Genomic DNA, 27,967 nt, shown 5'->3' on the forward strand with positions numbered 1-27,967 from the left:
ATTATTTACCATTTTCCTGCCTCACTCCTGCTATTTTCTTAACCTAGAATGCCCTATATGGCTGCCCCTTGTTTCAGTCTGAAATATTCTACACTTTCTTCAAGAGCAGCAAAAATGGCATTTCCAAGAACCTGCCCAAAAGAGCTAATGCCTCTTTCTGTCCACAGTAGCTTACGCAGACCCCTATTTCCAAATACTACAACATCCTTGTATCATGATTGCTTGTGTGTGTTCTCTTTTACTGCAGGACATGCTCAAAGCCTTTTGTGTAAAAATCTTGTTTGCTTTTTATGTTTTCTTAAAAATCAGAGATATTTATACCTCAGTGTTGCTTAAAAGGTAAATGAAGATTGGAACTAGATGTCATCTAGAACCCATAGTTTCAGCCCTAAGTCAAACAATCAAAGGCTTTTTCCCTTGGTATCTCAATTGGCTATACAGAGGCTGTGCTGCAAAGCACAGGCAAATCTTCTGTTCTACTCCCAACACCAAGTGAGCCAAGCCAGCTCTTCAACCCAGAATTACTCAGAAAACTGAAGTATTCCATCCTCAGGCAGAAGACTGACAGCAGAAAGAGCAATACTTGGATATTATTCAGCAATATATTTAAAAGTAAGTAAGAGAGAGAATTTCCAGGCAATGTCTTCTCTGGGTAGCCTGAAATTTTTACCCCATTACCAAACAAAATAATCATATTGTCCACCTAGAGAGCAGTAGTCCCCAATGTTTGGAGTTCCTAAGACACTGCCTACACACGTGCTGTTCTTACTTCTTGGCCTGCAGTCCCTCATCCTCATCCCCCCATAGGCTTAGAAAACACCTCAAAAACCCAGGTAAGAAGTCAAATTCTCTAGGAAACCTTTTCTGACCACTCTTTGGAGAATAAGATTTGATAGAAACAAAAGGCATAGGGGCGGCTAGGTGGCTCAGTCGTTAAGCGTCTCCCTTCAGCTCAGGTCATGATCACAGGGTCCTGGGATCGAGCCCCACGTCGGGCTCCCTGCTCAGCAGAAGCCTGCTTCTCCCTCCCCCACTCCCCCTACTTGTGTTCCCTCTCTCACTGTGTCTCTCTCTGTCAAATAAATAAATAAAATCTTTAAAAAAAAAAAAAGAAAAAGAAACAAAAGGCATTCATTAGTGTTTATGGTATCAATTAAAATTAGAATGGGGTGCCTGAATGGCTTAGTCAGTAGAGCATGCAATTCTTGATCTTGGGGTTGTGAGTTCAAGCCCCACATTGGGTGTAGAGATTACTTTAAAATCTTTAAAATAAAATAATATTACTCAGAATGTCTAGTATCTCACCTGAGATAATACCTCTAATATTTCCATGAGACAGTCCATTTACTTTTTGTGAAATAATTGTTTTGCCTTTTTTTTTCCTGGATTCAAATCCTATAAGCAAAAGTAGTTAAAAAAAAGAAAAAAAGAACTGCCTCTTAAAGCCTAAGCAGTTTTGGGTGTCTGGATGGCTCAGATGGCTGGGCGTCTGCCTTCAGCTCAGGTCATGATCCGAGGGTCCTCGGATCGAACCCCGCATCAGGCTCCCCGCTAGGCGGGGGGCCTGCTTCTCCCCCTTCCTCTGCTTCTCCCCCTGCTCATATTCTCTCTCTCTGTATCTCTGTGTCTCGAATGAATAAATTAAAAAATCTTAAAAAAAAAAAAAAAAAGCCTAAGCAGTTTTGAAACAAATAGCAGATGCAAAAAAGAGATGAAATTTCAACACTGCCTTTGTAATCAAAGTGTGATTTTAGACTAACTAGAGTTAGACTCACCCTGAGCCTGTTTCCTATTCTTTAAAATGGGTGTCCACCTAGTACAGTTCCTAACACACAGAAGGCCCACAAAACTCGAAAATCATTTTTATAGTCTATCTCTAGAGTATACTTCGGCACCAGATTCATTCCTATGACTAGCTCTCAGTCTGAAACAGTGTTGTTCAACAGCCGCAGGTAACTACTGGTCACTTGAAATCTGGCCAGTACAAAATAACGTGCTTTAAGTGTAAAATACACATACTATTTCAAAGACTTGGTGAAAAAAATATAAAATACCTTATTAACATTTTGTATATCGATTACATGAAAAGAGATACTTCGGATACATTGGGTTAAATGAAATAAAATTAATTTCCTCCGCTTTTTAACTTTCTTAATGTGGCTTTTAGAAAATCTTAAATTATATGTTTAGCTCTCATTATATTTCTACTGGACAGGCTGACTTATACTTTGACTTCAAGCTAGTAAATGCGCTCTCTTAACCATACCGTGCACTACTTGACAGGGGTTCACTCCGGCGAATTCACGCGCTATCCCAGCATGCAATGGCTCACTTTAACACTCCCCACTTCCACAACCCGGGAAAGCTAGATTTAATAGCTGTTTAATTTTAATTTTAATCTGGAGCGCACAGATCCGCCGAAGCAACTCGAAATTGCCGCTCACACAACAGAGAAAAAGTTGAGAAAAAACCCAGAGTCCTCTCCGGTTCGTGTCTGCTGCGGGGCTGGGAGCTTGAGCAGAAAGGGGTCACCCTTAAGAAAGTGAGAGGAGGCGACGGAGCGAGCGCCCCGGATCTGAAGGAGTATAATGTAGAGCCCACGGAGTGGAAGTGTAAGGAGGAAAGCCTTCTCAGCTTCTGAGGGGCCCAATCTGAGGGCGGAGGGGAAGGGGTTGGGCTCCGCGGCCGCAGCTGCAGGGAGGACCGGTACCTTAAGAATCCCCCTCATCTTCGCCAGAAAGGGGCGGAACTCCTCGAGTGACACCTCCGGATAGAGCTGGCTCCGCAGCAGCTCCTCCGTGATGCCCTGGTGCCCATGGAAAGCTTCCTGGGCCAGGCCGCTCAGCAGCCCGCTCAGAGCTTTAGAGCCCTCAAGCTCGCCCGCCATGGTCAGCGGCAGCCCCGCCCCCCAACAGCTGAGCGCGGCCCCCGCTACGGCACCTGGGATGGGCCTAAATGGCTTGGGCAAAGGCGCGCGGGACAAATGGCGGCCAAGTTCCACCAGAGGTTGGTATTGGCAGCTACCAGTTTTGCTCCGCAAAACCCATCCTCTTAGGTTGCACCCAGGGAGCTATCCATTCAGTTCCAGAAGAATCACTTTACTTAACGCTGATTCCCTTCCTCACTCCAGGCCCTGCTGAAAGGAAAGATCACTTGGTGGAGATCACTTGAGATGGGGAACTATCCTATGAAGGCGGCAGTTTAACTTCGGAATGGCTGCATCTCATTCCAGGCCTTGCCAATCCCCGAACTGAGTAGGATCTATCACTTATATCGATCTACCACTCATATCTAATCTCTGCCTAATCATTACCTGTCCACCTTTTGTCCCATAAAATTTAACTATCCCCTGATAACGTAGTGTGTTTGCTAGGATTGTTACTTGCCTTTTTACATTAATGTGTCTTGTCTTTCTGGCTAGCTCAGTGTGGCTCTGATCCAATGCTCCTTTCTATAACAAAGATTTTGCTAACACTTTCTTTACAATCCTGAAATGAAATGCATAGGTTATATAACTTTCTGCCCATATGATTTCAAAAAATCAATATATTATTCACCCATGAAAAGGAATGAGGTACTGATACACGCTACAACATGGATGAATCTTAAAAACATGCTAAGTGAAAGAAGACAGACACAAAAGGTGAAGTAGTATATGATCCTATCTACGTGAAATGTCCAGAAAAGACAAATCCATGGAGACAGAAAATGGTTGCCAGAGACCAAGAGGAAAGGGGAATGGATTAATGGGTACTAGATTTCTTTCAGGGGTGATGAAAATGTTCTAGAATTAGATAGTGGTATGGTTACATAACTTTGTGAATATACTAAACCCACCGAATTATACACGTTAAAAGATGAATCGCACAGTATGTGAACTATATTTCAATTTAAAAGTCAACATAATGACCTAATTATAATTTAAAATAAAAATAAAAGGAAATTAATTTAAAACATCCGTATTTCAGTGTGTAAGTGTTGGGGCACAACTATACTGGTGACTAGGAGACGTATGGGATAGCCAAATGCCTGCAGCTTTATGTTGAACCTCCTGTGACAAATACAAATTGACACCGGTATGCTGTATTGGTGATTCCAGAGAGAAAGAGAGAGCAGCTCTCTGCTACTGGTAACTTGATCTTCTGAAATGTGAACAAAGGTTGGTAATGTTCAGAACAAAAAACATTCTTTCCTCACTTTACCCAGTAACTGTAAACCAGGAATGTTCTGTGTATACTAAAGCCTGCTAAGAACATAAACACAATGGTATAACTGAGTTCCATTTCAGACAATAATAAACATGTAGGTTTTTCACAAAGGTGAATATCCCCCTTCATGGCAGGATGTCTAATACACCTGGCCCCTGTCCAGCCTGGGCCATCCCTCCCCTTCCGTTGTCAGGACAACTGACATCCCCTCTCAAGGTAGTGCCACCTTGTTGCAGTGTTGAGAATCACCAATCTAGACTGATTTAATTAATGTTTATCCAGCGTTTGCCTGAAGTCAAGAGGCATTCTTTACAATCCTGAAATGAAATGCATAGGTTATATAACTTTCTACCCATCTTTATAATAGAAAAGATGTATTTCTTTCCCTAGAGGAATTTTCTTTTTTTTAAGATTTTATTTATTTATTTATCTATTTGACAGAGAGAGAGAGCGCGCGCACAAGTAGACAGAGCAGCAGGCAGAGGGAGAAGGAGAAGCAGGCTCCCTGCTGAGCAGAGAGCCCGATGCGGGGCTTAATCCCAGGACCCTAGGATCATGACCTGAGCCGACAGCAGCCGCCTAACCAACTGAGCCATCCAGGCACCCCAGGAATTAATTTTCTAAAAGGCAAATTCAGAGATGCTTTTACAGCTCCAAGAAAAGCAAACCTAGGGATAAATTATATATTGTGTTAAGTATGTCTACAGGAATTGCAGAGAATGGTCAACATAAGAGGGAAAAGGGTTGTGAGTGGAAACAGCACTATTAAGCACATGACTTGCAAATTACCTACCAGAAAGGCTGTACCATTTATTTCCATGAAACCTTCCTAACACTGACTGATATTATTCTATATAATCTTTGCCATCTGATAGATGAGAAATATTCTTATTGTTTTCATTTGTACTTCTTAAATTTGAGAATGAATACTTTTTTATATATATTTATTGACTACTTGTATTTCCTCCCATTTTCTTGACAATTCTCTATAGGGTTTCTGTCACTTCAGTGATTTCTTTTTTTTTTTTTTTGAAGATTTTATTTATTTTTTTGACACAGTGAGAGAGGGAACACAAGCAGGGGGAGTGGGAGAGGGAGAAGCAGGCTTCCCGCTGAGCAGGGAGCCCGATGTGGGGCTTGATTCCAGGACCCTGGGATCATGACCTGAGCTGAAGGTAGACACTTAACCGACTGAGCCACTCAGGCGCCCACTTCAGTGATTTCTAAGAGCTCTTTTACACTGGGAATATTAATGATTTTCACCTATATTGAGACATTTTCCTCAGGTTTAGATGGTTGGCTCTGTCAACCTGCATAGAAGTCTGGAAGGTTGTTCACTGACATGCTATAGAGTGTATCTCTGAATAATTGAGAATGGGTTTTTGTTTGTTTGTTTTTGTTTTTAGAGAGGGAGAGAGGTCAGAAGGACAGGGAGAAGGAGAATGCCAAGCAGTCTCCACGCCCAGTGCAGATCTCACAACCCTGAGATCATGACCTGAGCTGAAATCAAGAGTCAGATACTTAACCGACTGAGTCACCCAGGCACCCCAAAAATGGTTTTTATTTGCTTCTTTCTGCTTACCTAATTTTTCTAAATGTCTACAATGCACATGCAGTACTATTGTAATAAAAAGTTATGTAATGAAAAGATAAGTAGTATGTCCTAAAATCAAAATCCTTTTAATAAAAAGCTTTAAAGAACATACGTGTTCTACATGACTGAGAAAAGCCATATACCTTACATAGTGTTTCTTGAATGTTTTGATAACATAAGATGCTCTCAGAATCCAATAGAAGCCTCAGATACTTTCCCCAAAAAATACACACCAAATGTAGCCTACAATATCTAGGGGTTAATTTACCCCTCTGAAGTCTTTCTATAAACCTACTTTTTTACTGGCCCTAAGAACTCCCTCTCAACATTCCCAGGTCTAATTAAAACTCACAAGAAATAGGGGTGCCTGGGTGGCTCAGTTGGTTAAGTGACTGCCTTCGGCTCAGGTCATGATCCTGGAGTCCCAGGATCGAGTCCCGCATCAGGCTCCCTGCTCGGCAGGGAGTCTGCTTCTCCCTCTGACCCTCCCCCGTCTCATGCTCTCTCTCTCAAATAAATAAATAAAATCTTTAAAAAAAAAAAAAACTCACAAGAAATAGATGACTCTTTTGGAAGCAGCGGAAACTACTATACATCACTACCACTCCTTAACTCTTATCCCATTGTATGTATTACCTGGACATATCACTGCCTGCTTGAGCCTACAGCGAATTCCAAAACACCAATGTGATCAATAAAAGAAAATCATCCTGTGCCACCAGGAGCTGCTATTGCCAATGCAGCTGTTCAAGGTTGGTTAACAGCTGCATTGCTGGAATGCCTTTCAAACAAAAGTATCAAAGCACAAAGTTTTATTTTATTAAATTTCAAAACACAACATGTTTACAGATAACCTGGGCACAGTCCCATTAAAAGGATCGTCTAAGGCGAGGCAGCAGCAAAGACCCTGAAGCCTTGGCTCAGATGGAAAATACAAGCACCTAAAACAGCCTTCCCAGAAAATAGGTTTCCATTCTAAGTTCCATTAAGCAACTGGTCACTTCCCTTAAACTCCTTTTATGGCTCATGGGCTGTTTGATCCAGGGTCAGAAATAGGTGTTTTTGTAAGATTTTCCATTTCTGAAAATGTTAAAATAAGAAATGTGGACCAAAATAATGTACAAACACAAGGGCCCAAAGTTTTGCAAGAAACTCTCCCTGCTCCCGGTCTCCACTCTACCTTTTCAAATTCTATTTTAATTACCATTCACTCCACTTGGCCAGCCACTCAGCAGCTATTAGTGGAGAGCTTTGTGCCATTCTGCTAGGCTCTACGGGATACAGAAATGAACAAAACAGTCTCTGCCCTAAAATCTTATATTCTGGTAAGGGAAAATGATATGTAAATGAAGGGCAGCAGAATATGCCACCTTAAAATATGCCACTTTGGCATAAGGATTATTTTGAGCTAAAGGCAATGAGAAGAAGCAGATATAAGGAAAGCTTCTGGCCCTCCCATTTGCCTGAAAGCAGGACATAAATTTTCAAAGGTATCCTTCCTCTGTCTACCAGGAAAGAAAAAAGTTAATCCCAGGAGACAACTTTAGACTCTTACCAATGAAGAAGGCATGGAATTAAAACTGCATAACAAATCTTACTCTTGTTTACTGGGCTTTGCCTGGTCATCACCCCATAACTGACTGGTCTTCCTGACCTTTTTTTTTTTGCTTAAGATGGCATATAAACTGGAGTTCTAAGCCATTGCTTTGAGTTACTCATTTTTCCCTGGGCATCTCACATGTATACATGAGGTATACATGTTAATAAACTTCTGTTTTTCTCATTAATCTGTCTTTTATTATAGGGGGTCCCAGCCAAGAACTTACAAGAATAGAGGCAAAATTATTTTTTCCTCCCTTACTTAACAAATGCTTAAAATACAAGGAACTAAGGGTTACTACTACTAAGTACCTAGAAGTAACTATCAGATTTGGTAGTAGAAGAAAAAAGATTAACTCAGCCTGTATAGGTCAGACAGAGTAGCTTAATGGTGAATAGTGTTGAAGGAGGTAATCAAGAGGACATGACACTAGTTGACCCATGAGCTGGATGCAGGCAATCAGAGGTTCCTCACCCCCACCCATCTTTGGAATGTTCATTCTGCCCGGCTCCCACAGTGGGAGCTATTCCAAGGACATAGTCTGTAGAGAATAAGGTGTTGTTGAGACCATCTGGATGGTGTATGTGACTGAGCCCAGTTACGGCCTCTATATAAACTTTAAGATGATAGGTGCAGAGATCTACTCATCTTGCAGCCACCCAAGACAAGCCTCATAAATTTCCTTGCTTATTAAAACTGCTACCTGCTAGATGTGAGTGGTGTGCCTCTTTCTTCAGTCTCTCCTGCCCTCCATGTATGGGGCCTGGTTTCAGATTTTACCCAGGAAACTCTGAGGTTGCAAACCAACAAATAACCAGACATGTTGCAGGGGAAATAGCATGTTCTGTGTATGGAGGCATGAAACAGAATGGTATGTTGAGGTACACTATGAACCCCATAGTGTAATGATGGGGTACAGGACATACTACACCAAAATATGGAACCTTGGGGTAGTGAATATGTGAAGAAACATGAGAAAAAAACTTGAGAAATAACAGGTACAGGAAGAACTCCCTGATCTCCCCCTTCTTTTCTGAAGTAGGTCAGAAGACTCTCATGTGAGAGTTGTCCTCTCTGTACCCAGAGCATTATTATCTCCAAAGATGGAGGGATGCCAAGAGGAATCTGAAAAAACAGGCCTTGCTGAATTTTCCCAGTTTACAACCCTTAGCTCTTATCTTTTTGTCCTATCACATTTTTTCCCACAACTTTCCACTCCTCATCAAATCTAACATAAAGTTTAACCACTTCTTCAGGTCTTGTCCTTATCAAGCCTCCCATGTCACATGAAACTTATATTAAATAAATTTGTATGCTTTTCTCTTGTTAATAAATCTTTTGTTACAGAGCTCCAGCCAAGAAGCTAGAAGGGCAGAAGGAAAAAGATATTTTTCCTCCCCTACAGTAGCATGAATAGGAGGAGCCTAGAGTAATAAATCTGGAAAGATAAACAGAGTCTGTGTCATAGAGATGGAGAATTTACATATAATGCTAACTTTTATACTTGGTCAAGGTGTAACTGAATAGTTGTAAGCAGGGAAGTAATAAGATCAGATTTGGGGGTGCCTGGGTGGCTCAGTCATTAAGCGTCTGCCTTCAGCTCAGGTCATGATCTCAGAGTCCTGGGATAGAGCCCCACATCAGGCTCCCTGCTCGGCGGGAAGCCTGCTTCTCCCTCTCCCACTCCACCTGCTGTGTTCCCTCTCTCGCTGTGTCTCTCTGTCAAATAAATAAAATCTAAAAAAAATTAAAATTAAAATTAAAAAAAAAAGATCAGATTTGCAGTGTTTTTTTTTTTTTTTAAGATTTATTTATTCATTTGAGTGGTGCCTGGGTGGCTCAGTCAGTTAACCATCTGCCTTTGTCTGAGGTCATGATCCCAGGGTCCTGGGATGGGGCCCCACATAGCGCTCCCTGCTCAGCAGAGAGCCTGCTTCTCCCTCTCCCACTGCTGCTCCCCTTGCTTGTGCTCTCCCTCTCTCTCTCTCTGTGTCAAATAAATAAAATCTTAAAAAAAAAAAAGATTACTTATTTGAGAGAGTGCACACGCATGCAAGCTCACACGGGTGGGGGGCGGGGCAGAGGGAAAAATCTTCAAGCAGACTCCGCATTGATCATGGATCCCAACATGGGGCTCGATCCCAGGACCCAAGGGATCATGACCCATGAGGTCATGACCTGAGCCAAAGGTTTAACCGACTGAGTCACACAAGGTGCCCCATCAGATTTGCGTTTTCAAAAGATTCCTCTGGGGGCGCCTGGGTGGCTCAGATGGTTAAGCATCTGCCTTTGGCTCAGGTCATGATCCCAGGGTCCTGGAATCGAGCCCCACGTCCGGCTCCTGGCTCAGCGGGAAGCCTGCTTCTCCCTCTGTCTCTCCCCCTGCTCGTGCTCTTTCTCTCTCTCTCTGTATCTCTGTGTCTCAAATGAATAAATAAAATCTTTAAAAAAAAAAAGATTCCTCCATGTGGCAGTGTAGCAAACTGAAGAAGCGGGGAAGGCCAAGGCTAGACTATCTCCGTAAGCAAACAGATGATGATGTGGGTCTGACCTAAGGAGTTCCACACTGGGCTCCCTGCTCAGTGAGGATCCTGCTTCTCCCTCTGCCTGCTGCCTCCCCTGTTTGTGCTTTCTCTATCTCTCTCTCTCTACCAAATAAATAAATAAATAAAATCTTAAAAAAAACTTTATTGGTAAATATTTCATTGTTTCTCTAAAAGATAGACATTAAAAAAAAACCATAATAATGATTCACATAAAATACAACTTTGTTAACTATAAATCCATACTCAAATGTCTGTCTCACAAACTTCATTTTTTTTTTTAAAGATTTTATTTTATTTATTTGACAGAGAGAGAGAGAGAGACAGCTAGAGAAGGAACACAAGCAGGGGGAGTAGGAGAGGGAGAAGCAGGCTCCTGGCCCAGCAGGGAGCCCGATGCGGGGCTCGATCCCAGGACCCTGGGATCATAACCTGAGCCGAAGGCAGACGCTTAACCACTGAGCCACCCAGGCGCCCCAAACTTCATATTTTTTAATTGCCTGTCTGAATATTTAAGTACTTGATTAACCAGCAAGGAACAATTAGTTTTCTTCTCCCTTGCACAGTTTGTTATTGAGACCACCATTAAGCCCTATTTTATTAAGCCATATTGCTTGCATCATTCTTTTAATTTTTTTAAGTTTATTTACTTATTTAAGTAATCTCTACACCCAACGAGGGGCTCGAACTCAGGACCCCGAGATCAAGAGTCACACACTCCTGATTAAGCCAGCCATGCACCCCCGTTCCTTTTTTTTAATCTGAAGTTTCTTTTAATCTATAAGTTCCCCTTCCATCTTGTTTTTGTTTTTCTTTTCTTGCAACGTATTTGCAGGTCATTTATCCTAAAGAGTTTCTCACATTCTATGTCTTATTGATTGTATCCTCATGGGTTATCATTTTTAAAAACTATAATCTATCCTGTATGTCCTGTAAACCTGTGAATTAGAAATTACATCTAGGAACTTGATTAGACTCGGGTTCAATTCTTTTTTTCTTCCATTGGGAAATATCTAATGTCTGCTTGCCTCTCTTTTTGTGTTGTGCCCCACATCTTGACCCCCAAAACAACAATCATTTATTTTGCCTACAAATTTGCAATAATTAGTATTAAGTTGATTCCTATTTTTAGACAGAAAATCTGGTTTACTTAAAACAGGTCATGAAGCTTCTAAGTTTGCCAGCCCCCTTTTTTGGTTTTTCCTCTTCCCATTTTCAGACATCTTTTCAGTGGGAAGCTTACAAAGTGATAAAAATGTCAACTAGAAATCTTTCAGGGAAAATCAGAAAAATCAAAGTATATTTAAGGAAAACAGGCCTCTGCTTCATGTAACATTGGAAGGCAAACAAAAGAATGATGCGAGCAATATGGCTTAGGAAAAATAGGGCTTAATGGTTGTCTCAATGACATAAACTCACACAAAGGAGAAGAAAAATAGATTATACATAATAACAATAAAAACCATTGTCTTTGGTGTGAAAAATTAAGAGAGGACATATACACAACCCTCTCCCCTTTTCCAACCCCAACAGACCCTAGCTCAGTCTTGTTATTAGGGGCTTAGCAAGTGGTTCAGCATCTGTCCTAGGGAAGACAACCCTCACCTGGATGGATGGCCAAGTACTACTGTTTTATGAAACCTACTTTACAAATCTTTAGAGAAATTCTATAAGGCTAGTGATATTGCCAAATTCTCACATATGCTTCGTGTCTGCTTGGATCTGACAGGATTTTTTTCAGTATTTCCATCCTTCCACTAGCAACAGTGCTTTGCATAGCATACAAAAGTTTGCACATTTTAATACTTAACGTAATCCCATTCTAATGGGGAATTAATGTATATTGACACTTTTAAGCAATCAAATTTTCAGCACTTATTTATTGCGTAAGTTGGGGGGGTAAAAAGTAATTCCGATTTGTCACAGAAAAAGAAAAGATATATTTAGGACTTGAAAACTTTAAGATAATTAAAGCAATTGTCTTACTCATGGGGACTGTCCAAAAAAGCCAGTAATGGCATCTTCCAAATTCTGCTCTGTCTTTTATGGCTAATAGGTCTACTCCTTACACTAATAAAACTAGTAGAATCTAACTCGCCTTTAGAGATCATGTAATTTAATCCTACTATTACATAGGTGAGGAAAATGAGACCCAGAGAACTTAAATGACTTGCCCAAGATCACATAGTTAATAAGTAGCAGAGTAGAACTCTGAAGCCAGGATTTTGGATCCCCAAATTAATGGTATTTCCATCATCACACACTTGTTTCCATGATCGCACATCAGTTGTCTTAACAAGTAATCACAGGATATTTATGGGCTACATCAAAGAGTCTGGTACTTTCAAAAGAGAAATCAGCTTGGTTTTGGCTTGGGTCATGATTTCGGGGGTCATAAATGGAGACTCCTGTGGGCTCTGCACTCAGCAGGGATTCTGCTAGATTTTCTCTCTCCCTCTCTCTCTGCCCCTGCTCACTCACGCACTCAGGCTCTCTCTAAAATAAGTAAATGAATCTTAAGAAAAAAATAAAAAAGAAGTCAGCACCAGAAGCATTTGAATTAGAGAGCACTTAGGAAGGTTCAACTTCTAGTGCTCATTTCCTCACAGCGTGTTAAAGCGCCTGGTGATCACGGGATTAAGTACTTTTAACATATCCCAGACATCCCTGCTTTATGAGCGCTTAATATTTATTTGTGAAAGAACATTGAATGAACTTAACTTACATGAACTTCTATAGTAAAAACAGTGGTAACAAGAGCCCAGCAGTTTAGCTCATGACCTGGCAAGTCGTTGCTCTCTAAGGAAATACAGTTTCAATCTTCTTACCGGTTTACCTTGGGCTTCAGTTCTCTGTGTTTCGGTTACCTTACCTACTAAATATAATAATTATAATAATAATGGCTCCCACTTCATCGAATTATTGTGAAGATTAAATGAGATAAAACGTCTAAAGGGTTTAACAATGCACCTAGCACAAAATTGAACTAAAATGATCATAACTAAAATGCCTAGGCTCCCCGTGAGTGGCTCATGTTTATGTAAGAAACTAGTATACAGCGAGGGCGTTGTATCAGACAGGCAATCTGGTTTGGCAGGCAATCATAGCTTCAAAACTTGTTAAGATTCTCTGCAATTTAACGAGGACGTATTTAAATCTCTACCCCTCAGTATCAATCAACAGGAGACAATCAACACTTAAACCAAATGAAAACAGACACCCATCTCAAACCTCTCTCTTCCAACACGAACAAAACTCAACAAAATACAAGACTAAGCGGCCCAGCAAAAACCGCCTCAGCCCCGCCCGTTCAGGAGTAATCCGGGAGCCCACAAGCCCTCGTAGACGCGTCGGGTTTGAATTAACGGAAGGGACCTCACGGCCGAGGCCAGGGCAGGGGCGATGTGGGTGCCCAACACCCGCCTTTAAAATCATGGGTTGCCTGTCTGCCTTGCAAGCGTCCGCCCCCAGCGCGCCCCACCCCCGGAGCCCGGGGCTAACACTCCGGGTAACCCCCCAGCTCCCCGCCACAGCCACCTCAACCGGCGCGCGGCGGGCAGCCCGCTACGTCATGTCGGCGCCGCGCCGCTTCGCAGGCCCCCTCTCCCCCTCCTCCTCCCGGCGTCCGCGCCGCTTTCTGGAAGCTTCGTGAAAGGCGTGGGAGCGTTCCGTTGCTCCGCGGCCGCCTGGAATCCGCGTCCATCCGTCCTTCCCAAGCCCACGCAGACCCAGCCAAGTTTGCCATGCCCGAGAACGTGGCACCTCGGAGCGGGGCGCCCGCCGGGTATGCCGGCGGCCGCAACAAAACCGCCTATCAGGACCGTGACAAGCCGGCCCAGATCCGCTTCAGCAACATCTCCGCGGCCAAAGGTACTGCTCCCTGAGTCTGACCCGAGGCCGTGCGGGTCGAGCTCTGCACTCTCAGCCTGAACTTGGGTTGCTAAAGCTCATTTTCTGTTACTTAAGACGATCTTGTCTTACCAGGGAGAGCAGCTCTGTGGAGGGATCTTTACTGTTTTCTGCCGGTAATTCCCAACGCCAAGTGTGGAGACCTTTGGGCTGGCCCTATTCTGGGTCTTAGGCGCCCGTAATTTTTCATCCTCGGTCGCTCATCACGTTTCAGGAGAAAGATGTCGAGGACCGAACGTAGCGGTCTCTTGGGATCTGACACATATCTGACACTGTCGTTTATCTGCTTATTGGTTCCACTGGTAGAATGTTGTTTGCAAAATACATTTTAGTTTTAAGTGTTCTTATAAAAATAGCATTTAAAGAAGCTCTCGGCGCAACTAGTGAAACGAATTGGGTAAACTTCGCGCTTACCTTGGGGCGGGGCCCTTTGTATTGGGCTGTGGGGAAGACTCACCCGTCCTGATTGAGCAGATGGAAAGCTAGGTTGTGCTTTTCTGTTCTCCCTGCATGTGCAACCAAGCACAAGCAAGTCTAGAAATATGGACGATTTATTGATGTTTCGTTGTTTTGTAGAATACTTTGGTATATGATAGAAATGAAAACCTGAGTTGCCATTCTCTGTTACCAAGTGGTTTTGTGACCTTCGACCTTTAGCTAACGTTTCCTCAGCCATAAAATTGAGGAAAGTGTTCGCTGTTTTTTTTTTGGAGTTGTGAGAATTAAGAGTAGCTGTTGAGACAGAAGAGTCTGGAAGGAAAAATGAGAACGAAGGCTTAGAGATCTTAGATGATGAATATTGAGTGTTGAAATACAGTATTTCATTACAGTTAGAGAATAAAGTGGAAGAAGACAGGAGAGGTGAGACTGGAAGGGTAGGATGGGGCCAAATCTTGAAGGGCCTGGTGAGCAGAGGCCACGTGAATTATCTGTGAACCTGACCTTTTTAAATGAGAAGTCAGAACAGAGGAGCACAACTAGTGTTTCCAAGTCAGACAAAACCCAACAAGCTTGATAAAGAAAAGTTGCTTTAGTTTAGATGCATTTTCAGTTGAGCCAGTTTTTTACTTAGATGTTATCCCAAAAAAGTGACCCCCAAAATTGGTTGATAACGTAAAAACCACATACACACACAGGAAATGATACTAGTTCTAGTACTCTTCATGAGTCCTTTAACATAGACCCTACTGTGTGCCACACAGTATCTTAAACATCAGACACTTTTGGAGGTGTGAGCAGTCTAAAATCTTTTATTATTTTGGATAGGGTGTGTTTTCCTAACTTCTTCATGTAAATGAATGTGAGGGCATTCTTAAAGTGAACTGGTCTGCTTGTAGAATCATGCCCATGTAGGTCCACTAAAATCGCTTGAAAGCATAACATTGACTGGATAATTAGGAATAGCAGTCCAAAGTTATGAAACAATTAAATAGAAAATAATTTTTTTTTTTTTTTTAAGATTTTTATTTATTTATTTGACAGAGAGAGACACAGCGAGAGAGGGAACACAAGCAGGGGGAATGGGAGAGGGAGAAGCAGGCTTCCCGCAGAGCGGGGAGCCCAATGCGGGGCTCGATCCCAGGACCCTGGGATCATGACCTGAGCCGAAGGCAGACGCTTAACGACTGAGCCACCCAGGCGCCCCTAGAAAATAATTTTTAATTATAGCAAATATTTTTTTTCTTAGGATCTTTATTATTCACGCAGTAAAGGGGGAGGTATGCTGGTTGTGGAGTATACAATAATTAGGGCACAATCTCAGCCCTGTGTATATGGGGTGAGGTGGTGTGTGAGGAAGGGGAAGGTCTAATTACTTGTCCTGGGCTTCTCAAAGAAAAGGGGATTTGACTTGACTGTTCATCAAATCCAGGTTCCCTTAAGTGGACTAATAAAACAGAAACATTCTTAGGGAAGTTAATAAGAATAAGTAACTTTGGAATGGTAGGCTATATACCCAGCGATGTTTCATAATGTACCGTTGATGACTGAAAGCTAGGGTTTTTGTTTGGTGTAAGGTTTGGGGTTTTTTGTTTGTTTTGGTTTATTTGGTGGCAGGGTGGAGGGTGTCAAAGGGTGTTTTACTATGGGCCATCTTTATGCCAGCTTCACATTGGTGGACAAGTCTTTGCTTTCAAAAATTATAGTTAGGGGAGACAGAATAGACAAGGGGAATTATATAGTAGGAAGTCTTGCCTCTCCTGTTGCTGCTTGTGTTCTTTTAAGGAATGGAGAAAAGAATGCAGTCTCCATTTTGAACTCATAACTACATTGTGCTTATTTTGATATTTAGAGGAAGATTAGGTAAATCCTCAAAATTTATTCTACCATAGGCAGGGCACAAGTATTACGTACATTGACTTTAACAACAGAAGGTGAGTGTTATACAATTAAAGGAATAAATTATTGTGTTTCCAGTAGGTTATTATTAGACAATAAATTTTCATTAATGGACACAGTAAATGGTTGTACACCATATCCTAATAAGGACAAGTGATCATTTGAGAGGAGAAATACTTTGCTTTTTTTAAAGGGGTCTTGATTTCTTCCTTCTGTTTACAGCTGTTGCTGATGCTATTAGAACAAGCCTCGGACCAAAAGGAATGGATAAAATGGTAAAAGACCGAATTATTCATTACTTACTGAGTGCTATGTCCACACTGCAGAATCTCAATAGGGGGTTAAGATGTGCTGCTTAAAAAGTAAAAAGTGTTAGAAGGGTACTTTGAGAGTTTAGAAGAATAATAGATGCTCTGGGGTGAGCAGGACTTAAGTATAATTCATATTTTTTAAATGATTTTTGAACAATGAAAATACATACACAAAAGTAGTTATCTGTTGTGTTGTTACATGGAAAGTAGAGTAAGGCTATAGCCATAAGTGCTTGAGTTCAGTGTTCCTTATTGATACAACTGTGACGCTACATGGGTCTGTAGAATTTCACTTGTTATTCTGGTGTGGTTGACTGGCAGCATAAAACATTCCAATGCATTCCAGTAACTTTTGAGAAATATACCCTCATATTCAGTGCTAATTAACATCCAAAATGAGAGATAAACAATATGAAGGATTGTCTGGATGATATACAGATTATTTTTCTCTCTGGATATTTTAAAATCTGTCCTTGCTAGTAAGGCGGTTTTTGTGTTTTTTTTTTTTTTTTTTTTCTCCCCGATTTTTTTTTTTCTTTTTTTTTTTTTTATTTGACAGAGGGGGACACAGTGAGAGAGGGAGCACAAGCAGGGGAAGTGGGAGAGGGAGAAGCAGGCTTCCCGCAGAGCAGAGAGCCTGATATGGGGCTCGATCCCAGGACCCTGGGATCATGACCTGAGCCGAAGGCAGACGCTTAACGACTGAGCCACCCAGGCGCCCCGCTAGTAAGGCGGTTTACCCTTTGTTGAAAATACTAAGACATAAGTTACCGTATTGACTGTGAGAATTGTATTCACTACATTTGTGGTGCTTTTTTGGAGATCCGTGGTATCGTTTCTTACTATGGATATGAACCCAATAATGTTAGTAATTCTTCATAGTATTATTTCTACTTTGTGTTGTATGTGTGTCTAGATTTCCTTCACTTTTTTTTTAAGATTTTATTTATTTATCTGACAGATAGAGAGACAGTGAGAGAGGGAACACAAACAGGAGGAGTGGGAGAGGGAGAGGGAGAAGCAGGCTTCCCGCGGAGCAGGGAGCCCGATGCGGGGCTCGATCCCAGGACCCTGGGATCATGACCCGAGCCGGAGGCAGACGCTTAATGACTGAGCCACCCAGGCGCCCCTCTCTACTAAGAAGCTTTAAAATTTAGTAGAGTTTTCAGGATGTCATAATGCTTGGTAAAGAAAACAATTTTTGAAATACAGCTTTTTTTAAAAAAACGAAACTTCACAGATTCAAGATGGAAAAGGCGATGTGACCATTACAAATGATGGGGCCACCATTCTGAAACAAATGCAGGTGTTACATCCAGCAGCCAGAATGGTAAGTATGATTTTAGATGAGGTGGTTTTTTCTGTTCTTTAAGTGTATTGCTTGATATTTGTGAACAGTTAAATTTGTTTTATTTGATCACACTGTGTAATTTAAGCATTGTGAATTCTTTTTCTCTGTGTTAAACAGGCATGTTTTTAGGATACATTGTGTGCCTAACATTGTGCTCTTCAGTGCAAGGTTGTAATAAAACATGAATCTCCTTGTCCACAGGAATGTGCTGTATAGTTGAGGAAGAAAAAGATAACATGAAATGGCTTAAATTATTAGTTCAGTGGGTGTTAGTTGGAAGAGAGCAGTGTAATATTAATTGTGTGCAAAATCGCGTGTCTAAACTTAACACTGAGGTTTATTAAAAACAGTTACCAATTCAACTTCAGTGTAATTTTACGATGATTCCAGTATCAAGTGAGAAGTCACCATATCTGCAAAAAAGAAATCCCTGTCAAAAAGTTATGTTTGATTATGTAAAGATGACTTTCGAAATGAATCAGATAATGCTTATCTGATAATTATATACCTTCAGATAAACTTCCAAAGGACTCCAAACTGACACTTGTTTCTTCCAGAATCCCCTATTTTTTTTTAGCTTCCAAGTATACAGGGTACCTTTGGTGCAACATCATTTACACTTTCTGACAGGTACTTTTAATAGCTGGGAAGAAAAAATGTATAACCCATGGTCTGAACCAGAAATCATAACATAGATTCTTATAGAGAGTATATGAGCAGAATTTTGTGTGTCACAAATGTATCAATCATTTTAAAATGAAACTCATAAATAAAATGGAACCCAAGAAGTCAAGAATTATACTGAATCTTACAGTGTTGATAATAATCAAATTGTTTTTGACACTGATATGAAGGCCATTCGTTTTATATTTCAGTTAGATGTTACTGTGTCCTCACATTTCTCACTGAGCAACTTAGCATGTTCTGTTTACTTAGCTGGTGGAGCTGTCTAAGGCGCAAGATATAGAAGCAGGAGATGGTACCACATCAGTGGTCATCATTGCTGGCTCGCTCTTAGATTCCTGTACCAAGCTTCTTCAGAAAGGTAGGTAGGACATAGGACATGTTTTATTACTAAGTAAAGGTCAAAAGTTATTAAGTAATAGATTTGGTATTTGATTTGGAATAACTAATTTTATTAGGAATTTTTAGGTTAAATTTTGCTGTATCGTATGAATAAGAAAATTTTCTCTTTTTGTTTCTTTATTTTTTTTTTCCACCAGGCTTCATTTTGAATGGAACTTGATAAAATTTTGCTTTTCTAAAATAAGTTGTAGTGGTACTAAATCTTAGGCTCTAGATGAGAATGGTGATTTGGGAGAGGTAGTATGGGTTCTTATTCTGGTAAATAGTGCTTAATCATAGTGGAGACTCTCTAGTCACTTACTCTATTTCTTACCTAGATTTGTGGTGTTTTAAAAAGTATAAATATCACATGAGTGCAGAATTGACTGTTCCAAATTAATGGAAATAAGTTACTAGTCATAACAGCAGTTAAGGTTATTCAGACTGTTTTATTTATAATTGAAGCCTAAGTTAATTTAGATGATTTAAAAATTATGACTACTTTGAAATTATAATGAATAAAAAATTTTAAGAGGTGTCATATGTAGTTTATGTGTTATAATAACTAAATTTTAACAAACAACAGGGATTCATCCAACCATCATTTCTGAGTCATTCCAGAAGGCTTTGGAAAAGGGTATAGAAGTCTTGACTGACATGTCTCGACCTGTGGAACTGAGTGACAGAGAAACTTTATTAAATAGTGCCACCACTTCACTGAACTCAAAGGTGAGACCAGTACTAAGGGATCATTATAAAATTACTTCTTAAAGCTCGTTAAGAATTGTAACTCTTAGGGTGCCTGGGTGGCTCAGTCGTTGGGCGTCTGCCTTCAGCTCGGGTCGTGATCCCAGGATCCTGGGATCAAGCCCTGCATCGGGCTCCCTGCTCGGCGGGAAGCCCGCTTCTCCCTCTCCCGCTCCCTCTGCTTGTGTTCCCTCTCGCTGTGTCTCTCTCTGTCAAATAAATAAAATCTTTAAAAAAAAAAATTGTAACTCTTAGGTTGTGATTTTTTATGCTATACAGTTCATAAACGTTAGGTCTGGAGTGTCTGGGTAACTGAGGTAATTTGTATAACTGAATAAGTTCACGTCAAATTTCTTCCTTCAGGGCTGTCAAATAAACTGTATGCCCATTTTACAGATGGGAAAATAGATCTAATGAAGTTAAGTAACTAATCCAAGACTATCAGTAAGGGATAAGTGCAGATTGGAACCATGACAGGTTTGCCCATCAGTGGTCCCTCTTAACTAATAATCATTGCTGCTTTTCTTAGTTTTCAAATTTAAACCATTGATTTTTTTTAATTTCTTGCAAACTTAATGTTCTTGTTTTCTGTCAGGTCCTGTGTCACCACCCACCCCCCCATTTTTTTAGCAGCATTATATTGATACATTCATCTTCTTTCACTGTTACATGGAGAGCTAGATAGTGTTAGTGACATACATGATATTGTTGAATGTCCCCAGATCTAATATAGACAGAATAGCAGGATTAACAGGCATTGGTCATAGACTTGGGTTTAGTGCTGGGCTCATCACTTGACTAAGCTGTGTGACTCTTTGAATTTCTTCCTCTGAAGATTGAATGCATATATAATGTGAAGGGCTAAGACCACCGTCTCATGTACAATAAGTGCTTAGTAAAGTGTTAGCTACTAGTTTTTATTAGCCCCTCAGTATTAGGGGTGCACATATATAGCATTTGCTCAGAAATTCATTTTAGATAAGAAATGTCTGCATATAATTTGATTTTCGGATTTTCTATAGAATTAGTAATCTAGACAGTCCTATCTATTAGGTTAATAAAAAGGAAAAGAAGCCTCCATATCTTGTGCCCTTGGTGACTGACAGCCTGAGTGGAGAAGACAGTTGGTATGGAATGTTGTCTCATGTTCCCACTCTCCTCATCACCCCAAAAAAGTAGTTAAGATTACTTCTTGAAGATCTTTATCACTAAAGAACTAGGACTTTTTCTGTTGTGAAGCTGACTTTATTATTTTTTTAATTCTAGGTTGTCTCTCAGTATTCAAGTCTGCTTTCTCCAATGAGTGTAAATGCAGTGATGAAAGTGATTGACCCAGCCACCGCTACTGGTGTAGATCTTAGAGACATTAAAATTGTTAAGAAACTTGGGTGAGCATTTCTAATTATAATTTTAATAAAAACTACTCTAAAGGGACCCCTGGGTAGCTCAGTTGGTTAAGTGTCTGCCTTTGGCTCAGGTCATGATCCCAGGGTCCTGGGATCGAGTCTCATATCGGGCTCCTTGCTCAGCAGGGAGCCTGCTTCTCCCCGTTTGTGCATTCTCTCTGCCTCTGACAAATAAGTAAACAAATCTTTTTTAAAAAGTAATCTAAGGACTTGTATTAATGTGGGAATCTGAAGAATTTGTTTATATTCCATTATGATGGCAAGGTGGTAGCATGATCAAAGAAGTTGAGGAATTAGGGCACTAATAAATGTGAGACTGACTCACATTTTATTGGACTGGTGATTTTTAACGTTAGCAACCTATTAAACTCAAAGATTTCCATCCTTTGTTAATGGTTTCTTCCTTGTTTCCCTTTTTCTTAGTGGGACAATTGATGACTGTGAGCTGGTCGAAGGGCTGGTACTTACTCAAAAGGTGGCAAATTCTGGCATAACCAGAGTTGAAAAGGCTAAGATTGGGCTTATCCAGTTTTGCTTATCTGCTCCCAAAACAGATGTAAGTAAAACCAAATGAAATTGGTTCCTTGTTTATGTGCGTAACTTTCTAATAGCTTGGACCTTTGTTCGATATTATAAAAATAGAAAATACAGTGATACTAGTGATAAAGATCATAGATTACAAAATAATTAGTAAGATTGAGACAAAAGTAGAAATTGTTGGATGCCAGACATGACAAATCTATAGCTTCAGTTGGCTATCATTGAAATTGAGCATTGACTTCATAGTTGAAGGCAAATAACAGTAGGGACCCTATGTATGAAATAATAAAAATAGGTTATCTAAAAGTTACAGTATAAGTGGAATTTCCAGTTTCTTTGTAGGTTTCTGAGAAACCTCCATCCCTCCTATAGCAGCAGGCAGATCTTTTGTCCTACATTTGCACAAATGAAAGTTGAAACCAGCTTACTATTTATATTCCAAATAAATGTTTTTAAAGGTATTTTCATGTCTTTTCATCATAAGTGCTATTTCCAAAAGGGAGTGGTTGATCTTGTCACTTGCTCAGATTTGCTCTCCTTTTACATTGTATTGGCGTATAGGCTTCCTGTTGACTCAGTCATGTGTTTCACAAAAGTTCAACCCATAGAAAAATTAATGTTTTATACACCTTTGATTAACAAGATTTGTCCCTGGTACCTCCTTTCAGCATACCAGTTTTTATAACAAGCCATAGAGTTAAAAGGATGCAACTGAAATTATTTCAGTAACGCATATATTTGTATGAAGAAAATTGACATGTTCAGGAACTAGAGTAACCATTTTACAATTACCAAAAATGTACTTGCAAATAATGTAAATAAGACGGTAAGGTGTATAGATGAAAGTTAAAGACCTGAGTTAAGGTTGGTGTATATTCATTTTCCTAGACCTTTTCTTTGTATGCCTCTGTAATTTGTTATTAGGTATGATTTTGGTTGAATTTACATGATACATAATATTTTTCATTAAAAGTCTGTTCTTTTCACTTAACTCTTACACTGCAATTTTTTTCCTATTTATTTATTTATTTTGATGCAGTGTTCCATGATGAAACTGGACCATTTCCTTATACCACACACAAAAATAGACTCAAAATGGATACAATGCAATTTATTAATACGATGTTCTTTTTTCTCAACAGATGGATAATCAAATAGTAGTTTCTGACTATGTCCAGATGGACCGTGTGCTGCGGGAGGAGAGAGCCTATATTCTCAATTTAGTGAAGCAAATTAAAAAAACAGGATGTAATGTCCTTCTCATACAGAAGTCTATTCTGAGGTGTGGGGCTCTTTATTTTGTTCACCTTTTAATGACAATTTATTTTGGATCCTCTAGCAGTTTTTTAAGAAACATTTGGAGTGGATAAATCACTAGAAATCTAGAATGAATCTGCATTTTGGGACAGCACTGTATTCTGATAAATCCTCTGAAGTGGGCTCTCTTCCCATTGTGATGATTTAAATGTGTGGGATATACAGTTGACCCTTGAACAACTCAGGTTTAAATTGTGTGGGTCCACTTACGTGTGGATTTTTTTTTTTTATTACAGTACAGTACTATAAGTGTATTTTCCTCATGGTTTTTAAGTTACTTTTATTTAATCTCTACACCCAGCATGGGTCTAGACCTCATGACCCTGAGATCAAGAGTTGCATATTCTTCCAACTAAGCCAGCCAGGCGCCCCTCCTCATGGTTTCCTTAACATTTTCTTTTCTCTAGCTTTATTGTAAGAATATAGCATATGATACATGCACATACAAAATATTGGTTAACTATGTTATCAGTAAGGCTTTGGTCAGCAGGTTATTAGGTAGTCAAGTTTTGGGGAAGTCAAATTATATGCATATTTTTGACTGGAGAGGGGGCGTTGGTGCCCCTAACTAACTCGTTAGTTCCAGGGTCAACTGTATGTTCTTTCTAGACCAAGATTCTAAATATCAAACAAATGGAATGCTTTGTTTTTGAAGAGGTAAGTTTGATCTAGAATTGATTAGCTAGCTGAAAGGCATTTATTTAAAGGTCCATGAAATTGCTTGCCTTGAAATTTAGTTCTTTTGAAGGGAATGCAGGATAGTTCATGGATCAAAAGAATTTTTCAAAGTTCGAACTGGTCCTTTTTTTTTTTTCCTTCAGTGTTTTCTTCTAGTAAGTACACACATTCCGTTGTACTCTACTAATAATGTTATGCAAGAAAGTACTGTGGGTGATTATTTTATATAGAAACTTCGATGAAGAGTTTGATTACCTGGTTCTCCTACCAAGTCATATTATAGGTAGTGACCTTAAGTAAACTTCTCAAAATTTAGTTAGCTTATCTGTAGAACAGGGATCGTAATATCTACCCTTCCAGTGTCACAGGGTTGTCAGAAGTATCACAGTGTCACAGGGTTGTCCAGATAATTTGTGAGAAAGTGTAAATTTGTGGAGTCTTGAATTAATCATACTTCTAAATTCATGAAATATCAATAAAGTTTTATTATCAAAGATATACTCGTTTAGTATTAAAAACTATGACAATAGTTACCTTTTATGGTGTCCTTTACAAATAGTGTTGCTGGGGTACATTTTAATATCCATTAGAAATCTTCAAAGAGTTTTGAGCTCATAAACTTGGTCAACTAAATTTAAAGCATCTTCCTATACAAATAATTTGATTTATTCATCATTTAAACAATAATAAAATGACAAAAAGCTTAAAAAGTTGAACAAATTATTTTTTTAATCTAGCATTGACCTAATCACTGATTTTATATTTTAGAGATGCTCTTAGTGATCTTGCATTACATTTCCTAAACAAAATGAAGATTATGGTGGTTAAGGATATTGAAAGAGAAGACATCGAATTCATTTGTAAGGTAAAATATTCCTAGCTTCTGTGTGAGAATATCCAGTAATCAAATGTTGTCTTAATCTGTGGGTTTGATATTTTTCCCCAGACAATTGGAACCAAGCCAGTTGCTCATATTGACCAATTCACTGCTGACATGCTGGGATCAGCTGAGTTAGCTGAGGAGGTCAATTTAAATGGTTCTGGCAAACTGCTTAAGGTAATAGTATTGTAATACAGCTTTTATTTACCTGGGTTTTTTGTTTGTTTTAACCCTTATTTCAAATACCTAATTTGGAGTTTGTTTACTACAGATTACAGGGTGTACAAGCCCTGGAAAAACAGTTACAATTGTTGTTCGGGGATCTAACAAATTGGTGATTGAAGAAGCTGAGCGCTCCATTCATGATGCCCTATGTGTTATTCGCTGTTTAGTGAAGAAGAGGTAATATAAGTTACTGAGTAAAATTTTGAACATTAACATTTCTATACTTTTAACTATTTTTAAGGTATAAAGAGTAAGTTATTAAAGATAGCTAAAATAAGCTAAAAATGTGTTTGTGAATTTCAGAGCTCTTATTGCAGGAGGTGGTGCTCCAGAGATAGAATTGGCCCTACGGTTAACTGAATATTCACGAACATTGAGTGGCATGGAATCCTACTGCATTCGTGCTTTTGCAGATGCTATGGAAGTCATTCCATCTACACTAGCTGAAAATGCAGGCCTGAATCCTATTTCTACAGTAACAGAACTAAGAAACCGGCATGCCCAAGGAGAAAAAACTACTGGCATTAATGTCCGAAAGGTAATAATTTAATTATTGTAGAAAATGTTGATTGAAATGTTAAAAACTTCATAATTATCTGTTGAATGAAAAGCCTTTTTTTTTTTTTGGTGGGCAGCAAAGCAAGGTTTATTGATCGATAATAAAGTTTGTTGAATGATAGAGTACAAAGCTCCCAAAGAGGGAGGGGACCCAAGAGGATTGCCTGGATGAAAAGCTTTTTAGTCAAAAGTAATCTTGGGGGTCACCTGGGTGGCTCAGTCGATTAAACGTCTGACTCTTGATTTTGACTCAGGTCATGATCTTGGGGTTGTGGGATCGAGCCCTGTGTTGGGCTCCCCGCTCAGTGGAGAGTTTGCTTGAGATGCCCTCTCCCTCTGCCCCTACCCACCTGTGCTCACTCTCTCTCAAATAAGTAAGTCTTTTTTTTTTAAAAAAAGTAATCTTGGGTTTAGGGGTGCCTGGCTGGCTCAGTTGGAAGAGCATATGACTCTTGATCTCCATGTCATGAGTTCAAAGCCCCACATTAGGTGTAGAGATGACTTAAAAAAAAAAGTAATCTCGGATCCAAATATGAGAACTGCAGGTTAACTAATTTATGCCATTGAGTAAGAATGAAGAGGATGTGTTAAGGTAAAGTATTATTTGTTCGGCGGGTTATTAGGTAGTCAAGTTTTGGGGAAATTACACTGATTGTGTAATTCTTAGTGGGTTTAGTCTGTGCTTGTTTCCTCAGTTGTAAAAACAGGGACAATTAATCAAAGTTCTCTTGTGAGGATTAAATGTACTACCAGCTAGAAGACTCTTACTAAGTTGCCTGGCATAGAGTAAACATTACATAAATATTAATCATTGCTGCTGTTGTGGCCAGTAGCCTAGTATAGTTGTGTAGGGTAAACACATATAACAGTAATAATCTCTCCTTTTGTATTAGTGCTTTATTAATGTCTCCTTTTACTGAAGAGACTAATTACACATAATGGAAAATAACTGACAATCCAAAGTAATATTTTTTTGAATGATGACTCAAAAGGAAGGGCATTGCCTGGTTAGGGAAAGCTTTATGAAGGTGCAACTTTGGTAGGAGATGAGGAAATTCCACGTGGGGAAGCAAATGTTTTATGGGTGAAAGGAACCAAGAAATTGCTTGTTTTGTCTAGAGGATTATATGTTGGTAATAGAGTGGACTTTAAGGTCGGAAAGCTCCCATAAGAGCTAGAATAAGGAGGCCTTTGAGTATTGGGGCAGTTACTGGGGAGTTTTGTTTTTATTCCAGTAGTTGGGAACTACTACTGTTTTTTTAACCAAGGCTAAGATGATGAAAAAGAGTATTTTAAGGAGGGAAGGCTGGAGGCATGGTTGCCTGTTATGGCCATCATCACATAATGCAGTAACCCTGAGAGAAGGGGGACTAAGATCGTGCCAGTAACAATTTAAAAGTGGGATTTAAGAGATGTAAAAGCAAGGCAGACCAGACTTGCCCATATTCAGTATTAGGGTTCAGGGATGATTTAAACATGAAAGATCTTACAAATTTTTTTTTTTTTAAGATGTTATTTATTTGTCAGAGAGAGACAGCACAAGAACGGAGAGGGGCAGAGAGAGAGGAGCAGACTCCCCACTGAGCAGGGAGCCCAATGTGGGACTTGATCCCAGGACCTGAGCCAAAGGCAGCCGTTTAACCAACTGAGCCACCCAGCTGTCCCAAGATCTTAAAATTTTTAATGAGTATGATTACCTAATTTTTGCCTGGGTACTTTTAAGTTAAAGGTAATTAGGAGTTGTTTTGGGGTTGGAATTGGGGGAATGTAGCATTAATTCAGTTTTTCCAAATTTTTGTTAAATGGAACCTACAATATAGAGAGAGCTTAGTAGAGAGTATTTTACTTTTGACTAAAACAAGGGAAAACTAGGTTCGAAAGGCCTTGTGTCCTACTGGTAACAGTGTGTAGTTGGTAAGGTGTATAATTACAGACACTAAAAGCAATTTATGCTATTTGGCAGGGTGGTATTTCCAATATTTTGGAGGAACTGGTTGTCCAGCCTTTGTTGGTTTCAGTCAGTGCACTGACTCTAGCAACTGAAACTGTCCGGAGCATTCTGAAAATTGATGATGTGGTAAGTGTAAATAGAATGTGAATTTCCCTACAGGGCCGAAAAGGCGGGTTTTTTTTTTTTTTTTTTTTTTTTTCCAAGAGTTTTGGGAGGGGAGCAGGGTGGTAAATGTTACTTTGTTGGTCAACAAGGTGATAACAATACATACTTTTTACAGTCTTTTCGCACTTGTAAAATAGGCTTTGGTAATTGCCCAAAACCTCTTTGATCATTAAAATTCTATCATTACAAGTTGTGGAACTCAAGTTTTTTTCTTGTCAGGTAAACACTCGGTAATTGGATAAACACTGGCCAACTGGCACCACTGTGGCCACTAACAGTGCATCTGAAGTGGAAGATCACCTTGGTGTTCCTTGCTGTTTGGAAGATTGTTTCCTTTGTGAATTCCTAGGCCTGGTCTTCAGTTGGCACTTGCTTGAAATTGTATTGACAAAACTTAATTAAAATATTAAATGTTTGGTTTCAAAAAGCAAATTAATTTATTGGGCCTTCTCCCCCAACATTCTGTTACTTCTGATATTCTTGAAAAATATATGTAAGAAGAGAAAAAAATGAGTTCACATTTGCCTGTTGACTTTCTTAGGTCTCAATCCTGAGTGCTTTAAGTTTTGTGGTTTTTTGTTT

The 27,967-nt window shown here is 39.7% G+C and overlaps 2 protein-coding genes across 3 annotated transcripts in view; one reads left to right on the top strand and one right to left on the bottom strand.

Moving 5' to 3' along the window:
• Positions 1–14,069, bottom strand: part of LOC118545239 (COMM domain-containing protein 1) — a 186,422-nt gene extending 172,353 nt beyond the window's left edge. Inside the window, exon 1 of one of the 2 annotated variants that reach the window (XM_078056501.1) lies at positions 13,927–14,069. Coding sequence is in view for 1 of the 2 variants with exons in the window: in XM_078056500.1 (XP_077912626.1) it covers positions 2,711–2,887 (177 nt within the window). In the remaining variant the exon portion in view is untranslated. Of the gene's footprint in view, positions 1–2,710; positions 2,888–13,926 lie in introns of those variants that run through there. The other variant, XM_078056500.1, reaches the window with a different exon arrangement.
• On the top strand, positions 13,537–27,903 carry CCT4 (chaperonin containing TCP1 subunit 4). Its single transcript, XM_036121196.2, has 14 exons — positions 13,537–13,815; positions 16,414–16,466; positions 17,743–17,832; positions 18,790–18,898; positions 19,505–19,647; positions 20,932–21,053; positions 21,495–21,627; positions 22,754–22,893; positions 24,375–24,471; positions 24,553–24,663; positions 24,758–24,888; positions 25,015–25,249; positions 27,233–27,346; positions 27,605–27,903. Exons 1-14 carry the CDS (start codon positions 13,689–13,691, stop codon positions 27,617–27,619), a joined length of 1,620 nt encoding a protein of 539 aa, XP_035977089.1. The 5' UTR covers positions 13,537–13,688; the 3' UTR covers positions 27,620–27,903.
• The last annotated feature ends 64 nt before the right edge of the window (positions 27,904–27,967 follow it).

The sequence above is a fragment of the Halichoerus grypus genome, chromosome 10 (assembly GCF_964656455.1).
Source record: "Halichoerus grypus chromosome 10, mHalGry1.hap1.1, whole genome shotgun sequence".
Lineage (NCBI taxonomy): Eukaryota > Metazoa > Chordata > Mammalia > Carnivora > Phocidae > Halichoerus > Halichoerus grypus.

Bases quoted from the DNA above. Each gene is read 5' to 3' on its own strand.
- CCT4 (XM_036121196.2), top strand. From the start codon at position 13,689: ATGCCCGAGAACGTGGCACCTCGGAGCGGGGCGCCCGCCGGGTATGCC. The intron at 22,894-24,374 runs GTGTGGGGCTCT...TTTATATTTTAG, and splicing joins ATACAGAAGTCTATTCTGAG to AGATGCTCTTAGTGATCTTG. The intron at 24,664-24,757 runs GTAATAGTATTG...TGTTTACTACAG, and splicing joins GTTCTGGCAAACTGCTTAAG to ATTACAGGGTGTACAAGCCC.